The sequence below is a fragment of the Colius striatus genome, chromosome 13 (assembly GCF_028858725.1).
Source record: "Colius striatus isolate bColStr4 chromosome 13, bColStr4.1.hap1, whole genome shotgun sequence".
In the NCBI taxonomy this organism is placed as follows: domain Eukaryota; kingdom Metazoa; phylum Chordata; class Aves; order Coliiformes; family Coliidae; genus Colius; species Colius striatus.
Window position 1 is genome coordinate 21,128,776 of NC_084771.1, and position 26,184 is coordinate 21,154,959.

The 26,184-nt window shown below is 38.6% G+C and overlaps 1 protein-coding gene across 2 annotated transcripts in view; it reads left to right on the forward strand.

The window, feature by feature from the left end:
- The window catches only part of TENM1 (teneurin transmembrane protein 1), a 227,882-nt gene that overhangs the window by 145,480 nt on the left and 56,218 nt on the right, over positions 1 to 26,184 (forward strand). For both annotated transcript variants that reach the window (XM_062006336.1, XM_062006337.1), the window contains 7 exons: positions 614 to 830; positions 7,738 to 7,857; positions 9,562 to 9,823; positions 12,429 to 12,696; positions 18,114 to 18,257; positions 22,730 to 22,979; positions 23,848 to 23,868. In XM_062006336.1, coding sequence (XP_061862320.1) covers positions 614 to 830; positions 7,738 to 7,857; positions 9,562 to 9,823; positions 12,429 to 12,696; positions 18,114 to 18,257; positions 22,730 to 22,979; positions 23,848 to 23,868 — 1,282 coding nt within the window. The remainder of the gene's footprint in view (positions 1 to 613; positions 831 to 7,737; positions 7,858 to 9,561; positions 9,824 to 12,428; positions 12,697 to 18,113; positions 18,258 to 22,729; positions 22,980 to 23,847; positions 23,869 to 26,184) is intronic.

The following is a 26,184-nucleotide window of genomic DNA, read 5'->3' on the forward strand; positions in this document are numbered from 1 at the left end:
AAGGAGTGTAGTCATAATTCTGCCCTATTTGGGTCATTCTAGCATTGCATCCAATAAATGCAATAAATGAAAAGTCAACATCCTGAAGAGCTAATAAAACTATTGTAGGGCTTAAAATAGAAGTCAGACAACTGCAGCAGGTATCTTTTTTTGCTACTGTAGTGAGGATACTTATGAGAGATAACATTTCAGATTTTGTTATTGCAGACTAGTTTGCAAGTGTATATTCTTCACAGGGGTGAACAGACAGTAATGGCAATAAAGGACTCCTAGAGTTACCAGCTGCACAGTGTGGATCATGCATCCATTGTGTAGTGATTTTCCTCTTCTGCATGCTCTACAGTGAAGACAGTCTCACTCTTCCCTGTTCACTTAGTTTGTAGGCTCTGTTTGTTCATTGTCATTTGGGGATTTTATGAGATGGTACAGCATTAATAACTAGAGAGAAATGCCCCTCCTGGACTAAGCATGTACTTCAATGCTTTATTGAATTTGAATGTGTCATAAACAGTATGCCTTCCAATTGATGCCTCCTGTGCTCTCCAGTAATAAACACAATGCTTTATTCTCAAAATCACTCAATTTCCTGAACTTTCCATTCCCTCTGTTTTAGATGGATTGACAGACTGTGTAGACCCTGACTGTTGTCAGCAAAGCAACTGTTACGCAAGCCCTCTCTGCCAGGGTTCACCGGATCCCCTGGACCTTATTCAGCACAGCCAACCGCCTTTCTCTCAGCATCCTCCAAGGCTCTTTTATGATCGGATCAGATTCCTTATTGGGAAAGAAAGCACTCATGTAATCCCAGGAGATGTCTCATTTGAGAGCAGGTGAGTTTTCTTTTGGACAAAAGACTTTTCTGAATATTAAGAACTGCAATGAAGTTGTTTAACCAGGAAAACACAGTGATACCTGGGTAGCTGAGAATTCTTCACTGATGGTCAAAGAATAGTGAAAAGGACAGAAAACATTTAAGTCCGTGCAGCTGAGGATCTTATTTATCAGATTGTCCTTATTACCTATCTAGTTCATAAATGGATCACAGCAAACAAACTGTACTACTCTTACTAACAAGAGCGTGATTGTTTCTAAGGTAAACTATTTTGTACTTGGAAAGTTCAACCTTTTATGCTGTAGATGTAACAGCAGGAATCAGGATGAGCTGGGTTCATATATGTTGTATTCAGTCACCTTTCCACCTAATAGAATTTGATTGATATTTACAGTGCAATAAATTTAACATGTGTCACTTACATGCAATCTAGCTACCTAATTAACAAACCCTTTGGTTTTACTACTTGTTGATAGACTAGTGTGGAGTTTAGTGTTTTGTGCTGCCAGCGACTCTCAAGCTGTCATGCAAACAGCAGAATGATCTCTGAGTGTTTGTGAGATTGACTTGCCCTTTAACAGGAAAAGACTGTGCAATAGGAAAGGGCCACTTACTTGCGCTGAAAATCTGGTAACACATATTTTCTTGAACAGTTGAAATATAGGGGCACGTAAGTTTTTATGCTGTGGTTCAGCTGGGAAGCTATAACTTACATGCTGACAAAGAGATCCACAAATCATCCACATCACCTAACTATTACCCTGTCAACTAGGCCTATGCATTAGATAAACCATGTTCCAGTAATAAGGGCATAAGACTTTTTTTTCTTTTCACAGCACAGTACATAGCACTTAGTTACAACCTCAACTTCGTTCCATAGCACCAAGTCAGTGCACTTTCTCTTTGTAACTTATTAATTTTTAATAAAGCAAATATGTAAACAGAGTCTTTATTGATCTGAAATACCGAAACATTTAATCACTATTAATAATGTAACAGGATGTTATAAATATGTAGAAGAATAGGGCATGGAAATGAAGTCAGTGAGAAGCACCCAGCTGCTAGCGACAGGTCTCTGGGTGCTGGTGAGTGGTGCCACTGCGTCTGGCACATGCTCCTGTGCTGCACGTCCAATCAAAAGGCACCGGGGAGAGATTTTCCTCATCAGAATGCCTCGCAGGGAGGTGTTTTCAGAGAAGAGGTGAGCACTCAAGCCTCCCGTACTGTGTTCTGTGACACCGCAGATGTTAGGCAGCCAGATTGCACATAATCCCATCAACGTGCTTTTATAGATAGAAGGAACTGATCTTTTTAAAGCTATCATTGATGGGATTTAACTTGGATTTAAAAGCTTTTTCTGAGTATTTTCTTCCTTTACCCTGATATCTGCCATGCCTTTGATGAATGCAGAGCAGTGGAGGCCCATGTATGAGCAGCAGCCCACCCTCACCATGGTTTGATTATTGATACCACTAAGCAATATGACTTGTACGTGCATTGGTGCATTGTTCTCACCTCAGATATCACTTCCTTCCCTTGTAGAGAAATTACTAGTTAGTTTGATGAGAGGATGGTTGGGATACAGATGCGGCTGGCTGTATCTTTGGAATTAGGGCAGTGCCTGGAGACTTATGCTGTGCCCTGACTCCTGGGTTTTGTCAACAGTAATCTGCAATGTACTTGGCACCCTGAGGAGTTCATCAGTCCACTTTGCTTGATCTTGAAGTCTTCCAGGCAGTTGAAAAATTGCTCATCCATAAGTCAAATATTATTAAAAACTGCCAGAATTTTCCTCGAGGATGAGAGATAAGCAGAGTCTCACAAGGAGGCAAAAGCTTAGCACTGCTGCCTCTGTTCAGAAATTTTCCTGTGACATTGTCAATCTAGCTGTCATCTAGTATCTGTTGTTCTCCTGGGAGTTAAGATTACTGAAAAAGTACCGAAAGACAACTGTTAGTATAGTAAAAAAAACCCTGAAATCTGTGATCCCGCCTGTCTGGTCCAGACTAGAGAATGCTTGGAGGTCTTTAATCTTCTCTTGGCTATTGCTGAAAATATTGTTTGTTGAGGCAGCTGACAGTAAGTCATGGCTGCATGCAATGCCACTTCTTTTATAGCATTGGTGGTTCAACAAGAAATGTTGGAAGAATTGGATGAAATAGTGGTATTCATTTACTTCACAACACTGACAACCATTTCTACTGCTGCTCAAATTTTGCAAAACCCTATCTGCCTTTTTTGTTTCTTTGTTTGCAAGAACTCTCTTTGAGACCATTCAGATGATTAAAGAAGAAACACCTCTCCAGTGTTTTCAGGCTTCTGATTCAAATGACATTGTGCAGTGTTTTATTGTACCATAGTCAATGGAACTCCAATATGGATGACATTTGCATGAATCTCACTGTGGATAAAACCAAAGAGATGTTGAATAAATTTGGGAAAGCTATCAAAAAAGGGTGAAGATTATCTGTGTCCTCCAGACTGGAAAATGTTTTATCTTTCCCATATCCTGGCATTTTCAACATTATCTGAAATACTAAAATCGTTTTTTCTGACAACTGTCAGGACATGTATCCTTTTGCTTTTGCATGTTAGACTTTATCTTAGATCTAATTTTTAAACATTTGGCTTCTACAGAGCAGTCAGAGCATTGTGTTGAGCCATTGCTAAATACTCTATCAATATTAATATTAAGGAGCTAAATGTTTTCAAAACGTATTTTGGCTTTTCTTATGTCAAAACCGTGTCATTCATGCTGGGATTTTACAGACTCCCAACTTCAACTAGCATGCAAAAAGGCAGATTGGACACATTCTGAATAAATGGAACTGTACTTGCTTACATCAGAAATGTTTTTGACCTACTGCATGTAGCAGAGTGTAGCAGATTATAATGTTTTTATCAACTTCAGTTCTCAAGAGGGTTTGTAGCATGTTTCTTTGCTGAGTATTTTTAATGCATGCTACTGGCAGGCTATTTGACTCACTGCAAATTGCCTGCAAAAAGGGTCCACTGTATGCTGCTGAATTAATTACCCTTCAAAGGCTGCTTACAGCAACATTGTCAGCAGGAAGAAATGAATGTACCTTACTAGTCTTTAGCTTAATTTCTCTTACTGAAGGTTTTAATCAGAAATCTAATACAGTAAATGACATCTTTTGGTAATGTGACGCTTGCGAATTCACAAGTTGCTTGTCAGAGTTCCACATCTGTGCCTAATGTCTCAGCCTGAGGTGCTCAGAGAGTATTGGAAACTTAACACACAAAACAAAAGCAAAAAGAAATAATGGATAAGTAGCAGCAGAATGGTGGTGAAATAATAAAATTCTTTACAAGTAGTGGAAGAATGCATCTAGAATTTTAAACTTATATATATATTTAGAGATGTCAAAGAAACTGCCTGACAGCAGAGCACTGACAACCAGAGATGAGATCCTCAGTTACACATGGAATGACCCATGAAGCATCGATGGTGAAATCCTACTTCTTTTAGACCACCTGCAACCCATGGGAATCTCTGCTTTCTCTCAAAAAGCTAACTGCTCCCTCTGGAGTTGCAGATTTAGTACAGCTTGCCAGGAGACTAGAAAGGAGACTTGAAAACACTAAGGCAGCCTATCAGGGATTTGTTCCTTCCCAGCTCCTCCAAATTAGAAAAGACATTTTTGCACTCGCTTTCAAGTTAAAACAACTTGGACAGCTTCAGTCCAAGATTATGCAATCGTTGCAAATAGGTCACTGTTGGACAGGTAGCATGAGCTGTTATCCCCCATGAGAAAGAAAAGCAGGCCAGTCACGAGTGTGTGGAATGTCTTCCAGGCTGAGAACAGAAGAGGGACACAGCACGTTGAAGAGACATAATGATATTTAGAGGCTTCTCTGATAACATTAAGAAAAGCACTGAGTGGTACCAAGGTCCACAGCTCATCTGGAAAGAGAACAGAAGCACGAAGTGAGTGTTGAGTATGAAGTAACATCACTGCAGGGTACAGGCTCTAAAAGCTCTTATAAGGAAAGGCAATAAGTGAAGTCTTCTGCAAGCAGGAAAGCTGCAGGAAGCCTGCATGCCAGGATGCCTCCAGGCATGGTGGTCTGCTTTGTGAGCCATCAGGGCACTGGAAATAGGGGGAGAACCTGCTGCAAACCAAGGGGTTGTTTGTTACCTCCCCAAGCCTTTGAGATTAGTGCTGGTCATAAAGTAACAGAAAAAAATGTTTTGATATTTGCAGTAAATGCAAAAATTAAAACTCATTCTAATCAAATGCTTAGTCAGAGATTTAGTAGATGCTGGTAATTCCAGGAGAGGCCAGAGAGTAAAAGACTCTTCAACTTAGAGTAGGTAATAAAAAGACAGTAAATAATGAGGACAAATGTAGCAACATGGAGGCAGGCTTAGAACATTTAAAATCTAAAAGATTGCAAAGTCAGTTCAATACAGATAAATGTAGAATAATGAGGTTTATGAGTCGTTATCATATACTGTAAATGTGTGGGACTTGTAAAATATGACATAAAAAAGGATCAAGCAAGTTGAAAGATAAGTCTCTTAACATTATTTATGAATAATGAGAAGTGAAGTGCATGAGTAGAGAAAGACTATGTATGAAATAATGAAGACTTTGATGAGTTGTTATTGCACAAATCTATGTGCTTGATAAAATATGAGGACAGAGTAGAGTCAGAAGACAGGTCTGTGTGGAATGAACAAACAGGAGTACAAGAATGATGTACTGCATAATGATGACTCTTAGGAGTCTCTTTCTCTCACCACTGTGTGAGTTGTAAATATATGGAGTGCACTAATAAAGGGGTTAGAAAAGGAAAGGCAGGTCTGTGGATGTTAGAAATATGAGAAAACAGTAGAAACTGGTATTTTCTGCTCTAACAAATCAAAGAGTAATTGAATCTGGCTGTTCTGTTGAGTGAGTCTTGTGGGTCTATTGAGACACACAAGAGCTTGATTGCCTTCAGTGGAGCAGCAGGTTTTGCCCATAGATAAGACCACAACCAATTTAGTTAATGCAGAAAATGGAAAGATGGTGAATCAGAACTCTGTTTTGCATACTGGCAATAATGCAGCTTCTCCCATTCCTCTGGATTTACCAATGTCTTTGCTGAAAATCACCATCTATCTATGTCCTGGGAGCATGGAATTCATATTAGCAGCTGTGGTGAATGACATACTCACAAAGGGGTTAATTTTTACCAGTTGCATTTTCTCAAGTCATAGTCAGATGGATGTGATGCTCTCATAGTGATAAATCTGCATGTTGTCAAGTGGCTTTGGAGAATGCAATCTTATGAAACAAGTCAGAATTTTCAGAAATGTATGGTCTCAAATCTGTATGATTTCATTAGATCATGATCAATTGATCTCTCTGGGGATATTTTTTAAATTCCTGTATATGGACACCTAAATAACTTTCATCTGAGGAACTACAGTTTTCCCTTTAGATTACACGCTCACTGTGCAAGGGTAGGATGTCTTTTGAGGTCTGCCATGAACTTTCAAATTGAGAGAGAAACAGAGCAATGTCTAATTTTATGCTTATTGTTTATATTGAGTAATTACTGCTGGTTACCTTTAGAAGTATTCTGTTGAAGTTGACCCTAAATGTCCTAACAGCCTCAAAAGACTTTTGCATACACTGTTTACTTTGTCATGCGAAACCACAGTTCCAGGAAATGTGTGCAATTGTGTCTTTAGATCCCAAGAGCTGCATCCATTTGGCTGGCAGAGATACAATGACATGGGGCAAAATACTGAAAGGTATTTCAGTGGAATCTAGATGTGTAAGCACTTAGACAATCCCACTAGGTCCTAATCTGCACTGTGAGAGTATTTTACATCTTATTCCTCGTCCTTGATGAGATTTCTCTCCTGTATATTTCAGTCTTCAAATACATAAAGGGCTACAGCTAAGGAGAGTTTTTTCTTCACCATTTCTGTGGCTAAGGTGAAAGTAATGGTCTTAAAGAGCAGCAGTGGAGATTCAAATTAGACAGTAGGGAAAACCTGCAATGAGTAAAGCACTTGTACAGAAGCACTGGAATGGTTTACTTGGTGAGGTTATAGACTCAGACAAGCATCTGTCTGGAGTAATGTAGGTATAGCTGATCTTACCTGAGGCAAAGGAATGGACAAGATGAAGTCTTGTATTTCCTTTCAGCTCTCATTTGCTATGATTCTGTGATCCTGTTAGCCTCCGATTAGACCCACTTAGTAATGAGTTCACTTTCCTGTCCATTGACTTTGATGTGTTCTGCTGCGTTGCCGTATTCCAACCTCTGCACTGGAATGGGAGGATTTTTATGCTGGAAAGTGGGTGCAAGTCCCACACATCCCAGAGGGAATTTAAAAGGGCATCAGTGTGATGGAGGATTGAGAGAAAACGTATGTTACGCTTGATTAGGTGCCCTCTGAGTTTACCTGTATAACTTTCTGAAGTTTGGTGAAGACCATGTGTCTCACTGCTGCCTTATCACATTAGTTCAGCTTTTTCCTAATAGACAGGAATGCTCTATTCTTAGCAAAAGAGAATGAGGTTTCATTTTCCCCTTTCATCACCCCCTAGAGCTGCAGCAAGCTAAATCACGCTATCAGTGAAAGCTTTGCAGGGCTATTCAATGGCAGAACAAATGGTATCCTGAAATGCAGCCGGAAATGGAAATATATCCTCGATACACTGGTGATCCGTGGGAGAGTCTGTGCATCGTCTTCAGGAGATAAAGGATTTTCAAATCAATCTTTTGGACTCATTTGAATTTTCATTGAAAATCAACAGTCACAATGATATCAAAGTAGTTCTGTCTATCTGGCACAGAAGCATAGCATGATTTCTGAAATCAATGTCCTTCTCACCCTCCTGATGTGTTTAACATGTTTTCTTCTCTTTTTGTTACAGACGAGCCTGTGTCATTCGAGGCCAAGTGGTGGCAATAGATGGAACACCTTTGGTTGGAGTGAACGTCAGCTTTCTGCACCACAATGAGTATGGATACACCATCAGTCGCCAAGATGGAAGGTTAGACTGTCGTGTATGGTGTCTCACTGGCTTAGAGTTGTACAGTTAGGGCCATCTACCACCTTCTATTCATGTACAAAATTTTCATAGACATCGCTGTTCATAGTGTGGATTGAGGATGGCATCTGGCCCTCTGCTCTGAGAGCACATTTAGTTAAAGCTCTGTGGTAGAGGGACCAGAGAAAAAACCTGAACAGCAACAAGATTACAGTGACATTCAAACACCTGGAGTCAAAATGTGACAGTACTGCTGTACCAGTACCTTCCAGACATTTGAATATTTTCACTAGTCAAGTTTTCTAGAGAATTCTGTCTTCTTTTTTTCTCTTGTAATTGGGAATTTTCCAACTAGTTGTTTGGAGTGTCAATGAAGTTAACTCCTTTAGTTTATCACCTGAACAATACAAGTTAAAAATGAGGCCAGCCAGAATGGTTAAATCAGTGTTCTACAACCAGTCCTGAGCAATCCTGGCTTCTCTTTCCACTCCAGCCTGGAAGCACTGAGTTCCGTTCTCAAGGAGACATAAGTTCCTATATATTCTATATTGCGCTCCAAGGTCGTCCTTCCATTTCCAATAGGGTTATGATTTGCTCCTGACCTTGGAATTAAGCAGCTAAGGACAGCTGAAGGCTTCATCTTCCTTGTCTGTGTTGTGAATTATAAGAAATCAGAAGCTGTCTTACAACAGGGAAAGAGTGTGATTTGACACTGTTTCCACATTTATTTTCTTTTCTTTTGGCTTTATGAATTTATAAAAGTAATGAGCATGCATATTTATTTTACTTTAGTTTATTGACTTTCAAATCACACTACTGAAAGTTAGTCATTATCATTTCCTCTTTACACTAGCCTGGATAAAGTTGTTGCATTAAAATATGCTACCTGTATTGCACTGTGAATGTAATCGGTATCATTTGGGAAATGTGATGAGATATGCATAATTAAGTCTGACTTCTTATCACAGTTTGTTACCATCAAAAGCCTCCATAATAGATGCATTCAATAATACAGAGCGTGAAGTATCTATTTACATATTACCTTGTGTTGCCTGACGATAGATGTCAGAAACTCAGGAAATTGAGACACTAGATTGTGCCTTCTATGTCCTGCTGTTTTCCAGCCCAGATATACCAAAGGTTCATCACAATAGCTCCCAGAGCATCACCTGCCTATGTACAAGAGCTGATTTGCTTCTCAATTAATCAGCATCTTTCACAAAAATTTCAGAGGAGTCTCCTGCTCAGTGTACTCAACCTTTTCCTCCTGCTAATTTTAGAGTGGATATGTTAATAGACACAAGGCCTAACAGGCTTTAAGATTTCTTATTCTGCATGCTGTACCTGTATAATTCTGAGTAGTATGGGTTTTCTAGGCTAGGAATTCCTTTTTGTACAAAGTGACTGAGGCTTTCCTTTTGTTACAGGTGACTCATTAATAGCATTGTAGTTGATAAACAGAGGGGAGATAGGCCAAGTAGCCGTGAAGTGCTGTACCTTGCTATTGATGTATACAGGGAGAAGGCACAGAGAGGTAAAGCTTCTTTGTGAACACTGAAGTGGCATCAGGAAGGCATACTTGAATGATTTCTCATAGTAAATTAAGGGCTGTAATGAGCAACATAAAGGTTTTGTTTGTGATGTGTTGAAAGTTGTGGTAACAGGATGATAAAACAAAAACAAGGCAATTTGGTTTCTCTTTTCCAGTTTTGACCTTGTGGCTGTTGGAGGCATCTCTGTCACTCTGGTTTTTGACAGATCTCCTTTCATATCTGAGAAAAGGACACTTTGGCTGCCTTGGAATAGATTTATCATTGTAGACAAAGTTGTCATGCAAAGAACAGAGTTGGACACACCATTTTGTGACGTCAGTAGTCTTATCAGCCCAAATCCGATTGTACTCCCTTCACCCTTGACAGCATTTGGAGGGTCCTGTCCTGAAAGAGGAACCATTATTCCAGAGCTGCAGGTAATGAAAGACTTCAAAATTAACAATTTATTCAGTTACAGAACAAGTTCTAGACAGTACTAGATGAAAAGCAATTAACTGCTGTGATGTTATTCACTTGACAGAATGACACCAATGTGTGTCTCTAGTACTGTTTCATTAAATGCTTTTCTCTTTTTTTTTCTTTGTTTCTATTTTAAGGTGCTTTATTTCTTACCTCCAGTAGAAGAAAGTGAGGAGTCCTAACATGATTTATTATTGAAATCCTGATTTACTAATAGTGATGCACAAACCCACTCACAGGTTACAGATAAACAGTGCAGCTTCCCCATACATCAGTGAGACATCATCCAAGATCCTTAGAAAATTCCTGGAGATGTCTCATCTGTACCCATCTTCTAGCTCTTTACCATGACATCTCCAGCTGTATATTAGCTTCTTGATTTTTATTACTTTCTTTCCAAGGCAGAGCAATTCTGATATGATCTTTAGGATTGGTTTTATGTAAATATCTTCTTTCTTGACACTCCCTTAAATATTTAGAAGCAACTTTTAATTAACCCTGCTCTTTTATTGGGACTTAAAAGAGGTTAAATGAGTTGAATGCCCAGCAAAACATAACTGCAGAGGTTTTGGATCATGTTAATCCCTGTAATTTCTAGTACATTCGTTTCAGCAGTTACAGTTCTAGCAGTACAGCCTTTTCTGAGTTTTCTTTAAATTTCACTGAGCAAGTCTGGAAGATATTTTGGATGCTATCTGTAGACAATATTTTCAACCTTTTCTCTTTTTCTCATAAAAGTGTTGCTCATAAAACCTTTATTCTACATGTAAGAGACCTCTGATTGAACTCAATTAGGTCTAGGCATCTCCATAACTATTAAAAACATTATCATGTTTCAGCCAGTTGATGGCCACAGTGTAGCTTCACAGAACATACTAAGTGAAACTAATGAACATAAATTAAGAATAACTGATGCACACAAGTAAGAAAGAATTAGGTCACATTACTCCACATGAGGTATTCCTGGGTCTTCTTTGAACAGAGAGATGCTCAAAGGTGCAGTCTACTCAGAGAAACTGCTCCTGGTCTTTTTTTTTTTGTCATCAGAGGGTTTGTAGAGTGTTAAGTTTCACTGTACAGTGCTGTGAAATGAATAAAAAGCAACTGAGAATAACAGGAAAAGGAGATACATTAGCATGTATTAAAGCACGAATATTTCTTCCCGCTTTTCTATTGAAAACGAGAGGAAATGTCAGATGTAGGACAGAGAGGGCAGCTGGGATGTCAGCAGGAAAGAAGGGGGACACTGCAAATCAGGAACAATAGAAGGAGCAGGATTTCCCTGGCAACACTATGTTTCATATGTCAAAACGACAAGTGCTGGCAGGCCTCCAGCTGTACTGCAACAGTCCTATGACAGTGATACTGTTGCAACATGTAAATAAAACTGTTTTGAAAGTGAGGTTATCTATTGTTAAACAAGACAATTTTAAGAACTGGGGAATATAAACGTAGCAGTTTGTATTTTTCCAAGCCTGAAAAGTTTAACATTGTGACAGGTTGGCTCATTGTTACAGAACTATACTAATGTAATTAACTCTATTAAGCACAGTCTAGTTTTCGGTGACTGCAGTGGCATCCTCCAAGAAGCTGCTCTCTTCTCTTGCCGTAGTCTTCCCTCACAGCCTGTCCCAGAAGAGCTCCTTTCTCTCAGGAGATCACAAGAGCTAAATCCCTTTTTGTAGCTCCGAGGTCCACATCATTCAAAAGGTCAAGGCCAAGTTTCTTTTTTCCCCTCACAAGCTCACAGTCTTTTCAGTCGTTCTAGTTGCTGAGGGCTTATCTTCATTGCAGCCAGGAATTGATACTACCTCACAGTGGGCATATCCAAGCCAGCTTTAATCCAAGTGATTCAGACAGTGGCACTGACAGCAGTACCTTGGGATTTGATCTCTGTTGCACACCCTGGGGACTCACCTGTTAGCTGGATGACTCTGACACCCAGACCGTTTCATCTCCACTGCTGTGTGTCCTCAGTTAGCTTGTTAGGTTCTGTATCCTGCGCCTTCGTATGCCTTGGCTGTTCTTGCTGGAGCTTAGCCCTAGTTCAAGCACTTCTGCACAGAAGGTGGTTTAGCAGGAAGGCTTGTTTTCTTTCTTAGCTATCCCCAAGTTACAGTTACTACCTCCAAAGCAGGACAGTATCTTCAAATCGTAACGTGCTATATAAAGCATGAGCACATTTTCTTTAAAGTTTTTAATTGTATTCTGGGTAAACCCTTTTGTTAAGTAAACCAAATAATAAAGCCAAGGTAAAGCAGTAGAGCTCATATGTATGAATATGTCCATAGAGAGAGTCGACTTCCCTTGGTAGATAAGAGTAAACCATTTGAGGAAGAGGCTGTTTATCAAGACAGACAGCCATCCAGTAAGTTGATGAAGCAGTTTCCAGTGTTAGACATATGCCTGGCTACTGCTTGGCTGAAATAAACACAGCAGCCTTTGGTGTTTTAAGTGGTACTGTGTGCACATCATGATGGTGGAATGTAAAGTAAGCACCTGCTGTTATTATAATTTTGCGTTTTTCTTGGCTATAGATACAATGTGGGGTTTTTTTTCAAGGTGGTCCAAGAGGAAATCCCAATTCCTTCAAGTTTTGTGAAGCTGAGTTATCTCAGCAGTCGAACACCGGGCTATAAAACTTTGCTGCGCATTATTCTGACACACACAACCGTCCCTTCTGGAATGACAAAAGTCCATCTGATAGTTGCTGTTGAAGGACGTCTGCTTCAGAAATGGTTTCCTGCTGCAGCCAATTTGGTATACACGTTTGCCTGGAATAAGACAGATATCTACGGACAGAAGGTTTCTGGTCTGGCCGAGGCAATGGGTATGTAGAATCTCCTGGATATAAACCGAACCACTCATACATATCAAGCCATGGAAATACGGCTTATAAATTTTGTTGCTGCACTTACATGCCTTTAAAGCAAATGCCTCTTTAGCTAAAGTGACTCGTATGATTTCCTAAGAACATTTATTTTCCCGTTCTTCCAATGTCATCTTTCTAATTTAATCAATTTGAAAATCCCCTTTTCCCTCAGAGAATGGTTATGTACTAACAGCATTATATTCAGCTGTCTTTGGTTTTGAATGTTACTTTGAATATGACCTTTGGTGTGTCATTGTTTCTGTCATTTTTTGGCTGTGACATTTAAAATGTCATTTCTACTTAGAGTTTTCAAAATTTTAGGCATCCTTTCTTACTACATTTCACATCCCCAGCAGTTAAAATTCCTTTACTTGTTGTCTAAAAATGAATGTTTAGATGAAAATCATCACGTTTCATGGGCTTTCTTTGCCGAGCAGCCCAAACAGCTATTCAGGGACTTGCTACAGAGGTGCAGTCTGTGCTGATACATTTTCTTTAGCCAGCCATTTTTTTCATTAATTTCATTATCTGGTTTTTAAAAGTCTTGCTATTTTTTAAATTGAATTTGGGGTTATGTTGTTTAATAGACTAATCTTACAGATGCTTTCCTTTAGGATTATTTACCTTACCAGCAAAGCTTAGTATTGTGAATAAGTCTTATTCACATCCTTAACAGTTTTAGTTTGCTTTATTTAAGTCAGGGGAATTATAGCAAGTAGCTATAAAACCAGAATAGCAAGGGCTACATGGGACCATCTACCTTTGCAAGGAATGTGCCTCACTCCCTATATGAAAATATTGTTCTGAAGGGCGGCCAGAAGCTCTCTTCAGGATCTATTTTTTGGTCCTTACAGGCAGAGTACCTGCAAATTGGCCCATGCAAAGCCAAAAGATGCCACCCAGACTGTGCAAGCCCTGCAACTCTCAGAGCATCTAGTGCATGACTCTGTTATTGTGTGCTCCCATGCAGGCAGTCTGTGGAGAAGCTGCATGGAAAGGTGATGGTAGGAAAGAGGATTACAACACTTTCCTGGTCATTTCTACTTAGAAAATGGTGCAGACATAGCTACTGGTGTCCACAAAAGAGTATGGCACCAAAACATAAACTATGATTTATGTCATGTGACTCACATAGGAACATATCAGAAAACAAGTTGCTTATTCTAGATACAGATACAACAGATACAGCTGCAGGCTGCTGCCAGAAGGAACGTTCCCCTGTTCTCTCCTTATCCCTGGGCCACCACTCGTGTTCATTTGATCATGAAATGAACCAGATCAGGAACAAATTCAGCTGAAAACTGAAGCAACCAGAAAATAAGTGATAAATTTTCAGCTTCATTAGTTTCCTGATCTGCTATGAATGCTAATGCAGAAGTGCAGGTCTTCTCATTCCAGCCTCGAGTGATCAAAACACTTAACAGATAGTGTCCTGAATTGCTTCGTTATCTGTCATATCTGCATCTGGTCTGCCACATCAGGCTCACATCTGCAGAAGAGAGACCAGCTTTGAAAGAGGTCACTCAGGTGCTGTCACTGACATGAGAGAGGGCTCTGAACATCCCAAGTATGGCACATGGTGGGGAGCAGGAGTGCCCTTTGTCAGTCCATCTGTCCCATGAAACCTCCTTGTCGGGGTAGATCTAGCACTAGCCCATGGCACACATAGATTCCTGCTGGTGTTTTGCAGTAAGGGAGGGTATTAAATGGGTGGGTGGCTTCACTTAAATACATTTGGGCAATTCCAAAAATAAAAGAAATTCCAGCGTGCCAATTGGCAGTGCCATGGGGGATCAGGCAGAGCCTGCTGGGTCACCGGTGTCGCCTGGGGCTTTCCTCAGCACACTTACACATGCCCTATATTCAGTCTTACCACTAAGGTGTTTGAGAGGCAAGAGTTGGGTATGCCTGTTCCCTCTACATTTTTGAAGAGTCTTTTGAGGATCATGAAGTCCAGTACATATCTGGAATTTATAACAATTTAAATTAAGTACATAACATTTTATGAAATGATACTGTAGTTACAGATTCCCAAATTAGAAGTGGATGAGTGTAGTATGTTTAAATATGAATAAAGCTTATGCAATAGTGCTGCATAACAACTTTTAAATTATTTAATTGATGCTTAATTTTTTTCTTTTCCTTAAAGTTTAGGTTAATAAGCTTATTTCAAAATACAAGCAAAAAAACTTTAAGTGCATTGTTAGCATGCTTTGTTAGATTGCAATAAAGCTTTATTTAATTTGATACACTGTAGTACTCAGGGACTTTTATCTGCATCCGTTATATGAATTTTTGTCAAAATAATTTTCTCTGCCAGTATATTAGCAACATTTAATAATGCATTCTGTTCAGTTTTCATTTTAATTAAATAAAATTGCAGCAGGTCAAAATCCTGGAACTCAGGAATAGAACCATCTGCTTTTGGTTTTATAAATACTATAAACATCTTTATATTTCTTCAGGAGTATTGACAGCAATGATCATATAACCAGTAACAGAAAAGATTTTCTGAGCCTATTTCCACCACAAGTGTTTCTGTTTAAATTTGTTGGAGAAATGTTTGCTGGTGTTTGTCTAGTCCCCAAGTCCCTGAAAAGAAGCCATTTTCTCCTCTCAGAGCAACAACTGAGATGATAAAGTAATGGTATTTGTTCTGAATAAAAAAAATCTTTGGGATGTTGACACACAAAATCTTGGTGGAAAAATCTGTGTCCCCCTGTAATTTAATACAGGAAAAGGAAAGATTTCAGTAGAAAATTCAATAAATGCACCTCCATAACTCCATACATGCTCAGTCTCACTCCTGTGAGCCCTTGTGTCCCACATAGCAACGTGCAGCGACTAACCCTTCTGGATGTGAATATAAAGCAGTTCTCGAGCAGTCTTAGGTCTTCTCTGTTTATTGCTCTACTTGTTACTTTTGTTGAGTTTATTATACTCATTGTTCAAAGAAGTAAGATGCTTAGCGTAAATATTGAAGAAAAGAGTGCAAAGATTACTGTCCTGTTTAATCATGCCTTATTTCCTACCTGTACTTTGGCAGCAACCCTTAAACTGTGATGTGCTGGCACTGCTAACCGGCTATTGTTCGTTCTTCTGAACAGATATATGAAAATAATAGATTTTTGGTACATATTATTTCAGTAAATCTTTCAAAATCCATTTTGAGACTGCAAAGAACTGTATTTGCTGGCTGTTAGTGTTCAAAAACCTCATCACTACAGTTCTCCTTCATGCAGTGAAATCTCAGTCACCTGAAAAAAGGGCTATAAATTAATTTGACTAGAAACTAACACCCACCAGTGAGGGTAAGCTGACTGAGATTGTCATTTCACTTACAAAATTACAACATCTTGCAAAACCTGCCAATTAGAAAACATTTGCAGTCACTTGGTGGGTTGGCTTTACAATTGGCGTGGTTTGCCTTGATTACTTTGCATGCAGAACAATTGATATGAAATTTTGAGGGATGGTACATCAATACCTCCAGTGGCATGTTCCCAGAGACCTTGCTTTAAGATCACATTGATATTGCTTTCTGGAGTATAGATGTCTTTCATAAACACATGTAAGTATACATGGCAACGATTGTGGACACACGAAGTGCATACATGTCCACATGTCTCTTACTGATGAGAAGAAGCAAAAAGGCAGCTGTGCACAATAGCTTTGAAAGCAGGGAACAGTGAATTTTTAAGAAAGGGGATGACAACCTTTAGAGGGTACGTGGCAGGTCAGAAACATCAGCTCTAGGCAGGGAATAGTAGCCGCTTTATGGTTAGTTAGCTAGAGGTAAATATGTCACTGTGGATCCATTGGCACAGATTCTCATATGGTGTAAATTGTTATACCTCCCTTGACCCAGCTAGCAGCAGTGTGCCTTACAGCAGCTGATGAACTGTCCTGTGGGTCTGTAATGGCTCACTGAGCAAGGCTGAGTGACTTGGTGTTACAGGTCTTTACTCTTTTCAAGTGTACCCAACTGAGCCAGGATTGAGCGTGTTAAGTGCGTGAATGGAGTAGAGATGCTAACGTGTAGGTGGCAAGTGTGAGGTTGCTTCATAGGAAAAATCTGCCCTCTATCTTCTCCCTGCATTAACACCTAGAAAATAGCATGTTCAGGGACGTGACTGTTCTGGAAGAAGCTCCATGCCCACAGTTGGGCACTCAGCCCAGGGAGATAGCCAGAATCATTGCTGATGGTAATCAGAAGAGCTCCTGTAACAGAAAAATTGGACAGGGTGGCTGCTGGACCCTCAGACTGAAACCTATAATGTTTGAAAGATACAATATTTACAGTACTAAAGATGTGATTTTTTACAAGTCAGAGTTTAGCTGCAAAAACAGTTTATTTCTGCTAAAATGATGAAGCAGCTCCAAGTGAAGTCGCTGTAAGGAACAGCTTTCGGTTTGCCATAAAAACGTGTATCCTACAAACACAAATGTTGCTTGCTTTAGCTGGGCAAAATGGTGAGATTGCATCCAGTAATGGAATTTAAATGTTATTAAAACTATAGTTCGAGTATCATGTACCTAAAGATGCTACATAGAAAAAGCTACAAAGAAAATAGAGAAAATGTCAGAAAACTATTTAGTTATTTTTAATAACTAAATATTTTTAAGTATATCTTTGTTTTGGGAAGGATGAACAATCTTATATTTTGCAGATGAATTTTGGGATTTGGTGTCAAAATAACATTCTTCCTTTATGAAGGAGTTGCATTGAAATCTGAAAAGGTTAACTAGAGGAGACAGATGACTTGAAAAAAAAAGTTGGATATTAGAGATACCACAATTAAGTTTTGAAGTTTTTTTATTTAACCGAAGTACTAAAAGGAGGGGGTTTTGCATGAGTTTGAGCACCCCAAAAACCCACCATCCTTAGAGAAATCCAAGGTTTTCTGCAGATATTTTGGCCAGCTGTAGAGGGGAGCCATGTGCTGTGCAAGTCTGTTAAGATAAACGTTTAATTCTAGAAATTTTCAACTTGGCAATCCATTTCTGCCTAACTACAGTTTTTACAATTAGCAAGCAAATTAAAACTGCTGTGTTTTAACATGGAATTTTTTTTCTGTTTAAGCTGTTATTGAGGTAATTAGCAGGAATGCAATAAACAATCAAATCAGGAGTCATTGGAGGAGATTTATGCTCTCAAGAAATCTATACCTGGTGCAACAGAAAATAATAGTAATAACATATTAATCTCTTAAAACTCTTTTTTTAAAAAATACCATTTCAGAATAGCAATCAGGCAGAGGAAAATTAGTGGCATCCTTACCTGACAGATGAATATCAAAACCTGGAATGAAAAATTACCTAGTAGTTCACAGAGGAAAAGGTAGACTGATAGCTCTTTAATTATTTGTTTGCAGTTTCGGTGGGATATGAATATGAAACATGTCCTGATTTTATTCTGTGGGAGAAGAGAACAGTAATCCTTCAAGGCTTTGAAATGGATGCTTCAAATCTGGGAGGCTGGTCTATAAACAAACACCATGTATTAAATCCACAAAGTGGTAAGTCCTTCCTTTATTAACTGGCCATGCAGAAGAAGAATACAAATTTTAAAGGAATTAATTGTTGAGATTTTAAGCGTTACACTTCCTCACGTGTAATCCTCTTTGAATGTGCACCCTCATTTATTGAGAGCTGAACTGTAAATGCCATTGGAAGGGATATTTTTAATGTCTAACTCCCAGGTATTAAACATTAATATCACTAACTCCTGCGATTGCTAACATGTTGTGGTCAGGTGGCTGGGAAAAGGGCATACTAATTTAGGTTCATTCACACACTGTCAGTATAGAAGTACCACATTTTAGGTTAGTTTATAGAGTTATATTCTCAGTGAAGTGTCTACATCCCTAATTCAGCCTATGACTAACCTCAGTAGCATCACAGCGTCAGGGAGACAAACCGTGCGTGAAAACAGACCAGCTGAGTGCGAGGCAGCGTGTACAAAACCACGCTGCCAGTCTGGAATGCAGAAGCTTCTGTGGCTGCTCACTCTGTGGAAAAGCACAGTGAGTTACTCTGCAGCACAACTAATCCAGCATCTTTCAAAGCAATGTAAATGTTTTTAGTGCAGTAACATTAACCCTGCATAGAGATTCTTCAAGTATGGAGACTCAAATCTGTTCTCTCGTTGCTTTTGTTTTGTTCCTAGGGGTTTTTTTTCTTTTCCTACTTTAACATCCATAATCAAAGATAGTGGGATTAAATTATTAAAACAATACTTGTAGATAAATTATGGTAACTAGAAAAATATGTTTTTTCCAATAAACAGATACCTCACTGCCTGGGGGAAGAGAACTTGGGGTCAGATTTCAGCACTTATAAATCAGCAGAATATTGGATCCAGTAAAGTTCTGTCAGTTTGCACCAGCTAAGAGTCTGTCCACTAAAATCTATTTCCATCTGCAAACTTCTGTTAATGAAGATTCATGCACAGACCTATGGCTGTCAGGTTTTTTACGAGTTCTGTTGCTGAATGCGCAGCTACAGTATAAATATTCCAAATACAAAAGGTCAGATTTAGTTTGTAAATTATCTGGATTTCTGTTTTGATGTAAAATAGTTTGACATTTTAAACAGCCGTTCTTTCATGCCCTGTCTTATTGGTTTGTATAGATTGTCTCTTTTAAATGCCAGCTATTGACATTTAACACAAAGAGAAATCTGACCTCAGTCAGCTCAGCCCCCAACTGTGAGCCCCATAGTCTACTCCTTAGTGCCAATTTACCACTTGCATAGTTTAATTTCAAGACTAAATTGCTGGCAGTAACTCCAGTTTATATGACTATCTGCTAACTTCAGTGGTTACTACTATAATTCACCCCATGGGCACTAACATGTTCTGAGATTTTGTGAAGGATACAATTATAATCTGAGCAGGGCTAAAGCATCGCTCTCCTAAGCACAAGGTACGCAGTGACAAATTGCTTTCTGTCTCCTATCATCCCCACACTATCACCTCTGAAGTCACCCTGGCTGTGCCCACTACTCCAGCCCTATAACAAAGATGGGGAATATGCAGCGTCTTACAACTGCTCCTCTTGCATGTTCCCACCGTGCTGGTTGTGCTCAAGGCTGAAGTCAGGGAAGCGCTAAACATCTTTCTCTCTTACACAATCTGGGGGGAAGGCGTTATCACATCTGACTTGAAATCGGTGAGTCTCTTCTGTTGACAATTTGCATGAGAGAGAAGCTCAGTGAGGATGACAAGGGCCAGCCAGAGCTCAGGGGTATCTCAGATGTTCCTGGTGATTATTATAGGCTTTGAGCATCCACACCTGGCTCCTAGAGAGGAACCAGAAAAGCAGTTAGAGCAGAAAACAATGACTATACCATAGCTAGTGCACATCTAATGGCAGCCTGTAGGCTCATATTAAAGCAACAAAACCAAGTAATGAACTGTGTCAACCAAAAAGTTAAAAATAATGAGTGTGCTTCTGCTCTTATCTAGAAACTAGTGAACTGCTCTTCCATTGCAGATATATAAAATGTGCTTTAAATAAGGACAACAATAAGATTCAAACTTAGAATTATACATTTCAGACTTATCTCCATGCTACTGTGAGGGAAATGAAAAGCTTGAGGAGCCTTCATGAGTATGAATATATTGAAACTTTTCACTTAATTAAAGCATTCCCTCTGTATGTATGAGGAGCTGCTCTTTTTAGAAGCATGAAACTTACATTTTTTTACCACTGTCACTGGATTAACTGCAGAAATAGCATTGGAATATAACATGAACGTATTTCTAAAAGTTATCTATTGCAAATTACAATTTTGTTTCAAACTAGAACTGGAAGCACTTTGCTTCGTTACTTAACTGGTCCTGAAGAGCTTATCTCTAACTTCAGCTGTGCACAGCTTGGAGACAGGCTGGATATGCTTCCTCCGCTATACAGGCCATTCATTTTTTGAGATGTTACAAAACTAAGTACAACAGAAAAGTTGTAAAAACAAATAAATGCAATTGTACAGAATTGCACTTCATAGCATTGACTAAGCTGCAGAGGTACAAGTACTGACATGCAGAACCCATAGCAATGTGAAATAACATGTAGTGTTCCAATGTGGCTGTCATCAGAAACTCAAGCTTTTTTAAACGTGTATGTTTTTGCATCCATATGTGTGGTTAGATTAGCAGAACTGTTCCCAGCTGTACTAAACTGGGTTTTCTCTCACTTTTTTCCCCCTCTGGTTTAAAGGTTTAATCACTTCTAATTCATTATATGATTAGAGTTCGTTTTCCAATACAAGGGCTTTGGTCCATTTAGAAGATCTTTAAGGCATTTCTCATCATCAAGAAGAGAACACATGCCATAAATACTAGTTTCTATGTAGAACCTTTTTAAAGACACCTGTATCTCATGAACACAAATGACAGTGTTGTTAACCGATTTTTCAGAGTATTCTTTGAATTAGTTTTTTCTTCTGATGGGCCAGTGTATTGATTCCATTTTTATTTATCTGGGGGAAGGAGGAGTAATTTTACAGGGACTTTATGGTTTAAGGTAATTTCAGCCCCAGTGCAATACAGCACCAGCTAAAATTAAAGCAGCATCTCAAAAGCCTGAAATTAAGAACATGGTTACAATTATTGACAGCAAACCGTATTCTCCAGAGCCCTAATTATTTACTGGCATTTGTGTGAGGCAAAGTTGAAAGATTACCTTTACATTGTTAATTTTAGGCAAAGGAGGGCATCTTCTTTTAATAGTATTTTCATCTGGTGTGTAAGGGAGGATATTGCCATTAGTTTTACTGACTTATTTCCAACATATTTTTTAAACAATATCCTCTATTGTTAAGAAATTTTTGTTTTTAAATATAATTCCCTTCAAAATAGCTATGGCAATGCTCATTAATGTCTAAGGAGAATTTTAGCTTCAGAGTTACCTGAAAGTCACAAAAAGTAGTTTCACAAAATTTGGTAGAGACAGTACATAAATACATTTGGAGGACTTTGGGAAAATTTGGGTGTGTCTGGACATGTATTTCCTGCAGTATCTAGAATATGCTCAATTCCCAGTGTAAAAGTCCTCCAGAAAGGACATTTGCTTCCATTTATTCCTTTACTCATGCCACTTTTCTGATTAAGTCCTGGGCTTTCAAGGGAAATTAGGCATTTTTGACTGTGTTTTAAAAGAATATCCATCTTCCATTCAGAAATATCCAAAATCTTTCAGTGACGTGTCATTTTAAAGATACTTCTTAACTGTGTTAGTACATTGCTATTGAAAATGAACACTACATCTATCAGCTTCGGAAAATACATCTTTGTTGTGGTTCTGCTATCATCAAGCTAGCAATTTGGAATATTTTCAACAAACAACCCATGCTGCAGAGCAGTGCTAAAATACTGACACCCTGGAAAGTTCTAAACTTATGGCAGAACTTAATGTAATCTTGCTGGTAAGGCATTCACTTGTACCTTGGAATTACTCCTTGACTCTTCACTTGGCTATGCTGCACTTGGAACCATTTTTATATACCATGAAGGACTTGCATTTAAATTTAAATATTGATTTTGTACTGCCACTCAGTGCTCTTTAGTGAAAAAATGCATAGTGCTCCTGCTATTAATCTCCTTTAATTAAATATTCAAACTGCCAAAGAAATTCCTCTGCTACCTAATAAAAATTTATGAACAAAATGAATATTAAAGTAGTAATCCCCAAGAAATCAGATAGCACTGCAATTAACAGTCAATTTGTTAGAGCATTAACCAACCATGAGTTCTCCTCATGATGTTGGCTTTTAAAACAGCCACTAACCACTAATCAATAAAATGGTGCCGGTGAAGCCTGGGACTGAATAGAACTGGAAGAGATTAGTGGAACCCTGTGACAGTCTTTAAAAGATCCAATGTTTGTTGCTGGATTGAAAGTGAGGGCTGCATATTCAGAAACTGCAGAACAGTTAAAATGCCGTACATTTGTGCTTTTTTTTTGTCTCTTTTCTTTCCCCCTCCCTTTAGGAATTGTACACAAAGGAAATGGTGAAAACATGTTCATTTCCCAGCAGCCGCCAGTCATGTCCACCGTGATGGGCAACGGGCACCAGAGAAGTGTCTCTTGCTCCAACTGCAACGGTCTTGCACTCAACAGCAAACTCTTTGCCCCGGTTGCTCTCGCTTCTGGGCCTGACGGTAGTGTGTATATTGGTGACTTCAATTTTGTCAGAAGGATCTTTCCCTCTGGAAACTCAATTGGCATATTAGAATTAAGGTAAAAAAATAATGAGCTTTCTCTGCCTAGTGTTCATTACCCTAGCTTTGCTATGCCTATGAAAAGTGCAGTGAGTCTTTTTTCCCTTGAGACTTAAAGCAGCAGCCACACTTAGTTGCCTTATGAGCAGATGTCTCATCAGCTATCAAACTCATCAGAAAACTTAAGCTTACTTTAAAGTCATCAGTTAAAAAGGGCACCTTAAGAGGCCTCTGCATAATGACTTTCTGTAAAGTGGAGACTCAATAGAGCTCATTTTTTTTCCTGGGAGATTTTTCATATGTTTTCTTAAAAAAAGAGAAAAAATCCCAAGAATTCCATACAGTGTAGTTTTCTTCAAAACCCAAGTCACAGCATTGTGGCTGAAGATAGACCTACCAGGTTAAAAATGAATGCAATTAAATTATTCCTCATCTGTAACCAAGGATGGGACTGAGCCTAAGCAGATAGGAGCAAACTGGCATTGCAGCCTTCCATGTCACAGCCTGGGCCTGTGACACGATGAACTCACCTGGAATTATGACTCTAGCTTCCCAATCTCTTCCCAAGACCAGAGGGGAAGAAGGCAAGAAAGATTTCAGCCACTGATGCACCAAATTCTTTTGCTTAATAGCATTGAATCTCCAACTAGCCAACGTTGCTAGTGATGATGATGTGTGCTGATTGTTCAAAATTAACTTGACAAGGTGCAGGCTGGGGAAAGGAAACAGTTTGAGGGAAAGAAATAGTGCTGGGTAACAGAATAAACAGTGCTTTGTTGTAGGGATACAGTTCTGTCAACAGTCAGGCAAAGAATACTTCTTTGTTGAGGACTAACATTTCCTGTCTTCTTTTTTTTCTTTGAACCTGTACCCATCTGTCTTGCTAGGAATAGAGACACAAGACACAGGTAAGTAAAACACAATAATGTGAACTATCTTCAAGGAAACACTCTTATAAAAGTCCTCTTAGGAGTCTAGATTTAGAGAAACACTCTGAATTTAATAAAAACAAATGTTAATCAAATTCACCTTTGTTTATATTATAGTAGGCTTGATTTGATCCCCTTTAAAGAATGAAGTCCCTCTCTAAACATCAAGTTAGTTGATCACCAAGCAGACACAGAGAGGTTTTAACCCAAAAGTTGGGAATGCATTTCATAGCTGTCATGTCCATTTCACATGGTTTTTGAATGATCATAGATATAGCAAAGCAAGGAAACAAAGGTTTTATCAACAAAGAAATATTGAGAGGCTTCAGATTCACACAAGAGGACTGTGCTTTAGCTCCAGCTAATGCAAAATCAAGTGGCATCCCTCCTTTACAGTTACCATTTTGACATTGTAATGTAGAGACTCTAAAGCATGAATGTTGCACATGAGGCTTCTGCGGCGGACGGTGAGGGAGTTGGGTATAACAATCCAGCTGCCGAAATGATAGTGCATGCTAGAAAGACTTAGCAAGGCAATCTGTATCCTTAGAAACAAATTTCTTAGCATTTCAGTGCTTAAATGAGATAAATAAACCAGCACTAGCACAACGTAAGCTGATAACTTCATGGCATGGTAGGAAGTGGAATGTGGACCAAGGTGTGTTCGCAGGATGAAAGTACTGGTTGGAATTACTCACTTTGGCCACAGGAGTGCTATTGAATACTATAGATTATTTAGCAGCCTACTTACAGGTGATGCGACATCTCATATTTTTTAATGAAAATGTAAAAAGAAAGAGTAATTCCTAGGTGCTAAATGCAAAGTTCTGGTTTTCTTAACTGAAGAGCTCGTTCCGTGTGCTTTAAACTCACCGGTATCTTTGTAAACTAAGGAAGCCAATCAAACTTATTTACTCTGCAATGTGTTCCAAACATAAATGAGGTTTTAAATTCGGGGTTTTTTTCCTGTAAAGTAGAATTTTTTTAATACTTGCTTTTTTAATACTTTGGCTTATCTCAAGAAACTATTAAAACTTTAATAGTTTCTTGAGAAAAGCCAAAACTCAAATCAGGTTGTGACAATACTCAGGTACTCCACCACTATTAGCTACAATAATAATTTCTGGAAATGTCTGGGATGCTGAAAGGAAAGTATGGAAGCAACAACTAAAATATGTTAGGGGCTCATGACAGTCCAAGCAGAAAAAGTCTTCAAAACTCCTTAAAGACAACTTATAGTTTTCAAAAGAGCAGGGAAAGGGGATTCTTTTTACCAGGACAAAGAAAATACTGTGTAAAAGGAGACAGAGTTTGGAGTGAACGGAGAAGGCCACTGATCATATTTTTTACTATTTAAAAACAACTTACCAGTTGTTTTTCTTGTCATCAAGATTTTAATAAGAAATAACAGAGCTGTTAAATAATTGCTAAAAACTGAAACTAAGCCTTGAGGTTACAGGGAAAAAAAATTACTAAAGGATAGTAATAACCAGTTTTGGAAAGAGTCATTGTAAATCCTAGTCTATTTGATACAGTTTTTAATAGGCTAATTTAAATAAACTCAGATTTAGATTTGTTTGCAAACAAATCAAGACAGCAAGTATTTTATTTCATTGCATTTTTTACTAATATTCTAAATTTAAACATTTTAGTATGCAAGGGGGTTTTTTTTCTAACAACCAGTCTATGAAATGCAAGGACAAGGATGACAGAAAATATGTCCACAGGAAGAGTATATAATGACCACTGGTTCTCTGCAGTTTCTGCCTTGTGAACAATATGTTTATTTAACATCTTGAATTCTCCTTGTAACTTGTTCCACAGAAATATGTTGTTAAAAAGTCACCTTTTGGCCAGTTAATCTCTTCTGAGCTCACCAGAGGGTACAAATGATTCCTAATGGTTTCAAAAAGCAAACTATATGATACTGGTGATATATAATTCTGCATTAATTGCTTTCAGTTCATCCTCTTACTCATTTTTCATCATACCACTGTCCTCTCATTACCTATGCTTCCTTGGACTGAGTGTCACATCTATTTCCCAGCTGTGGGAATATATGTTTGCTTATATTTCACCCTTTTATAGACAGTTGTGACTGGTCAGCTTTAAGCTAGTCTAGCTTGTGGCCCAGTCCTCAGAAACACTAAGAAGTTTCTGTCCCTTGTTGGATGGAGAATGAGAGCAGAGAAATAGCCCCAAGCTCTATTACATTCATCATGGTTACAGCATTAGTCTTATCAGTTATAAATGGAAATAAGGTTTCAGTTGATCATCCATTAGAAGTTTCTTAGC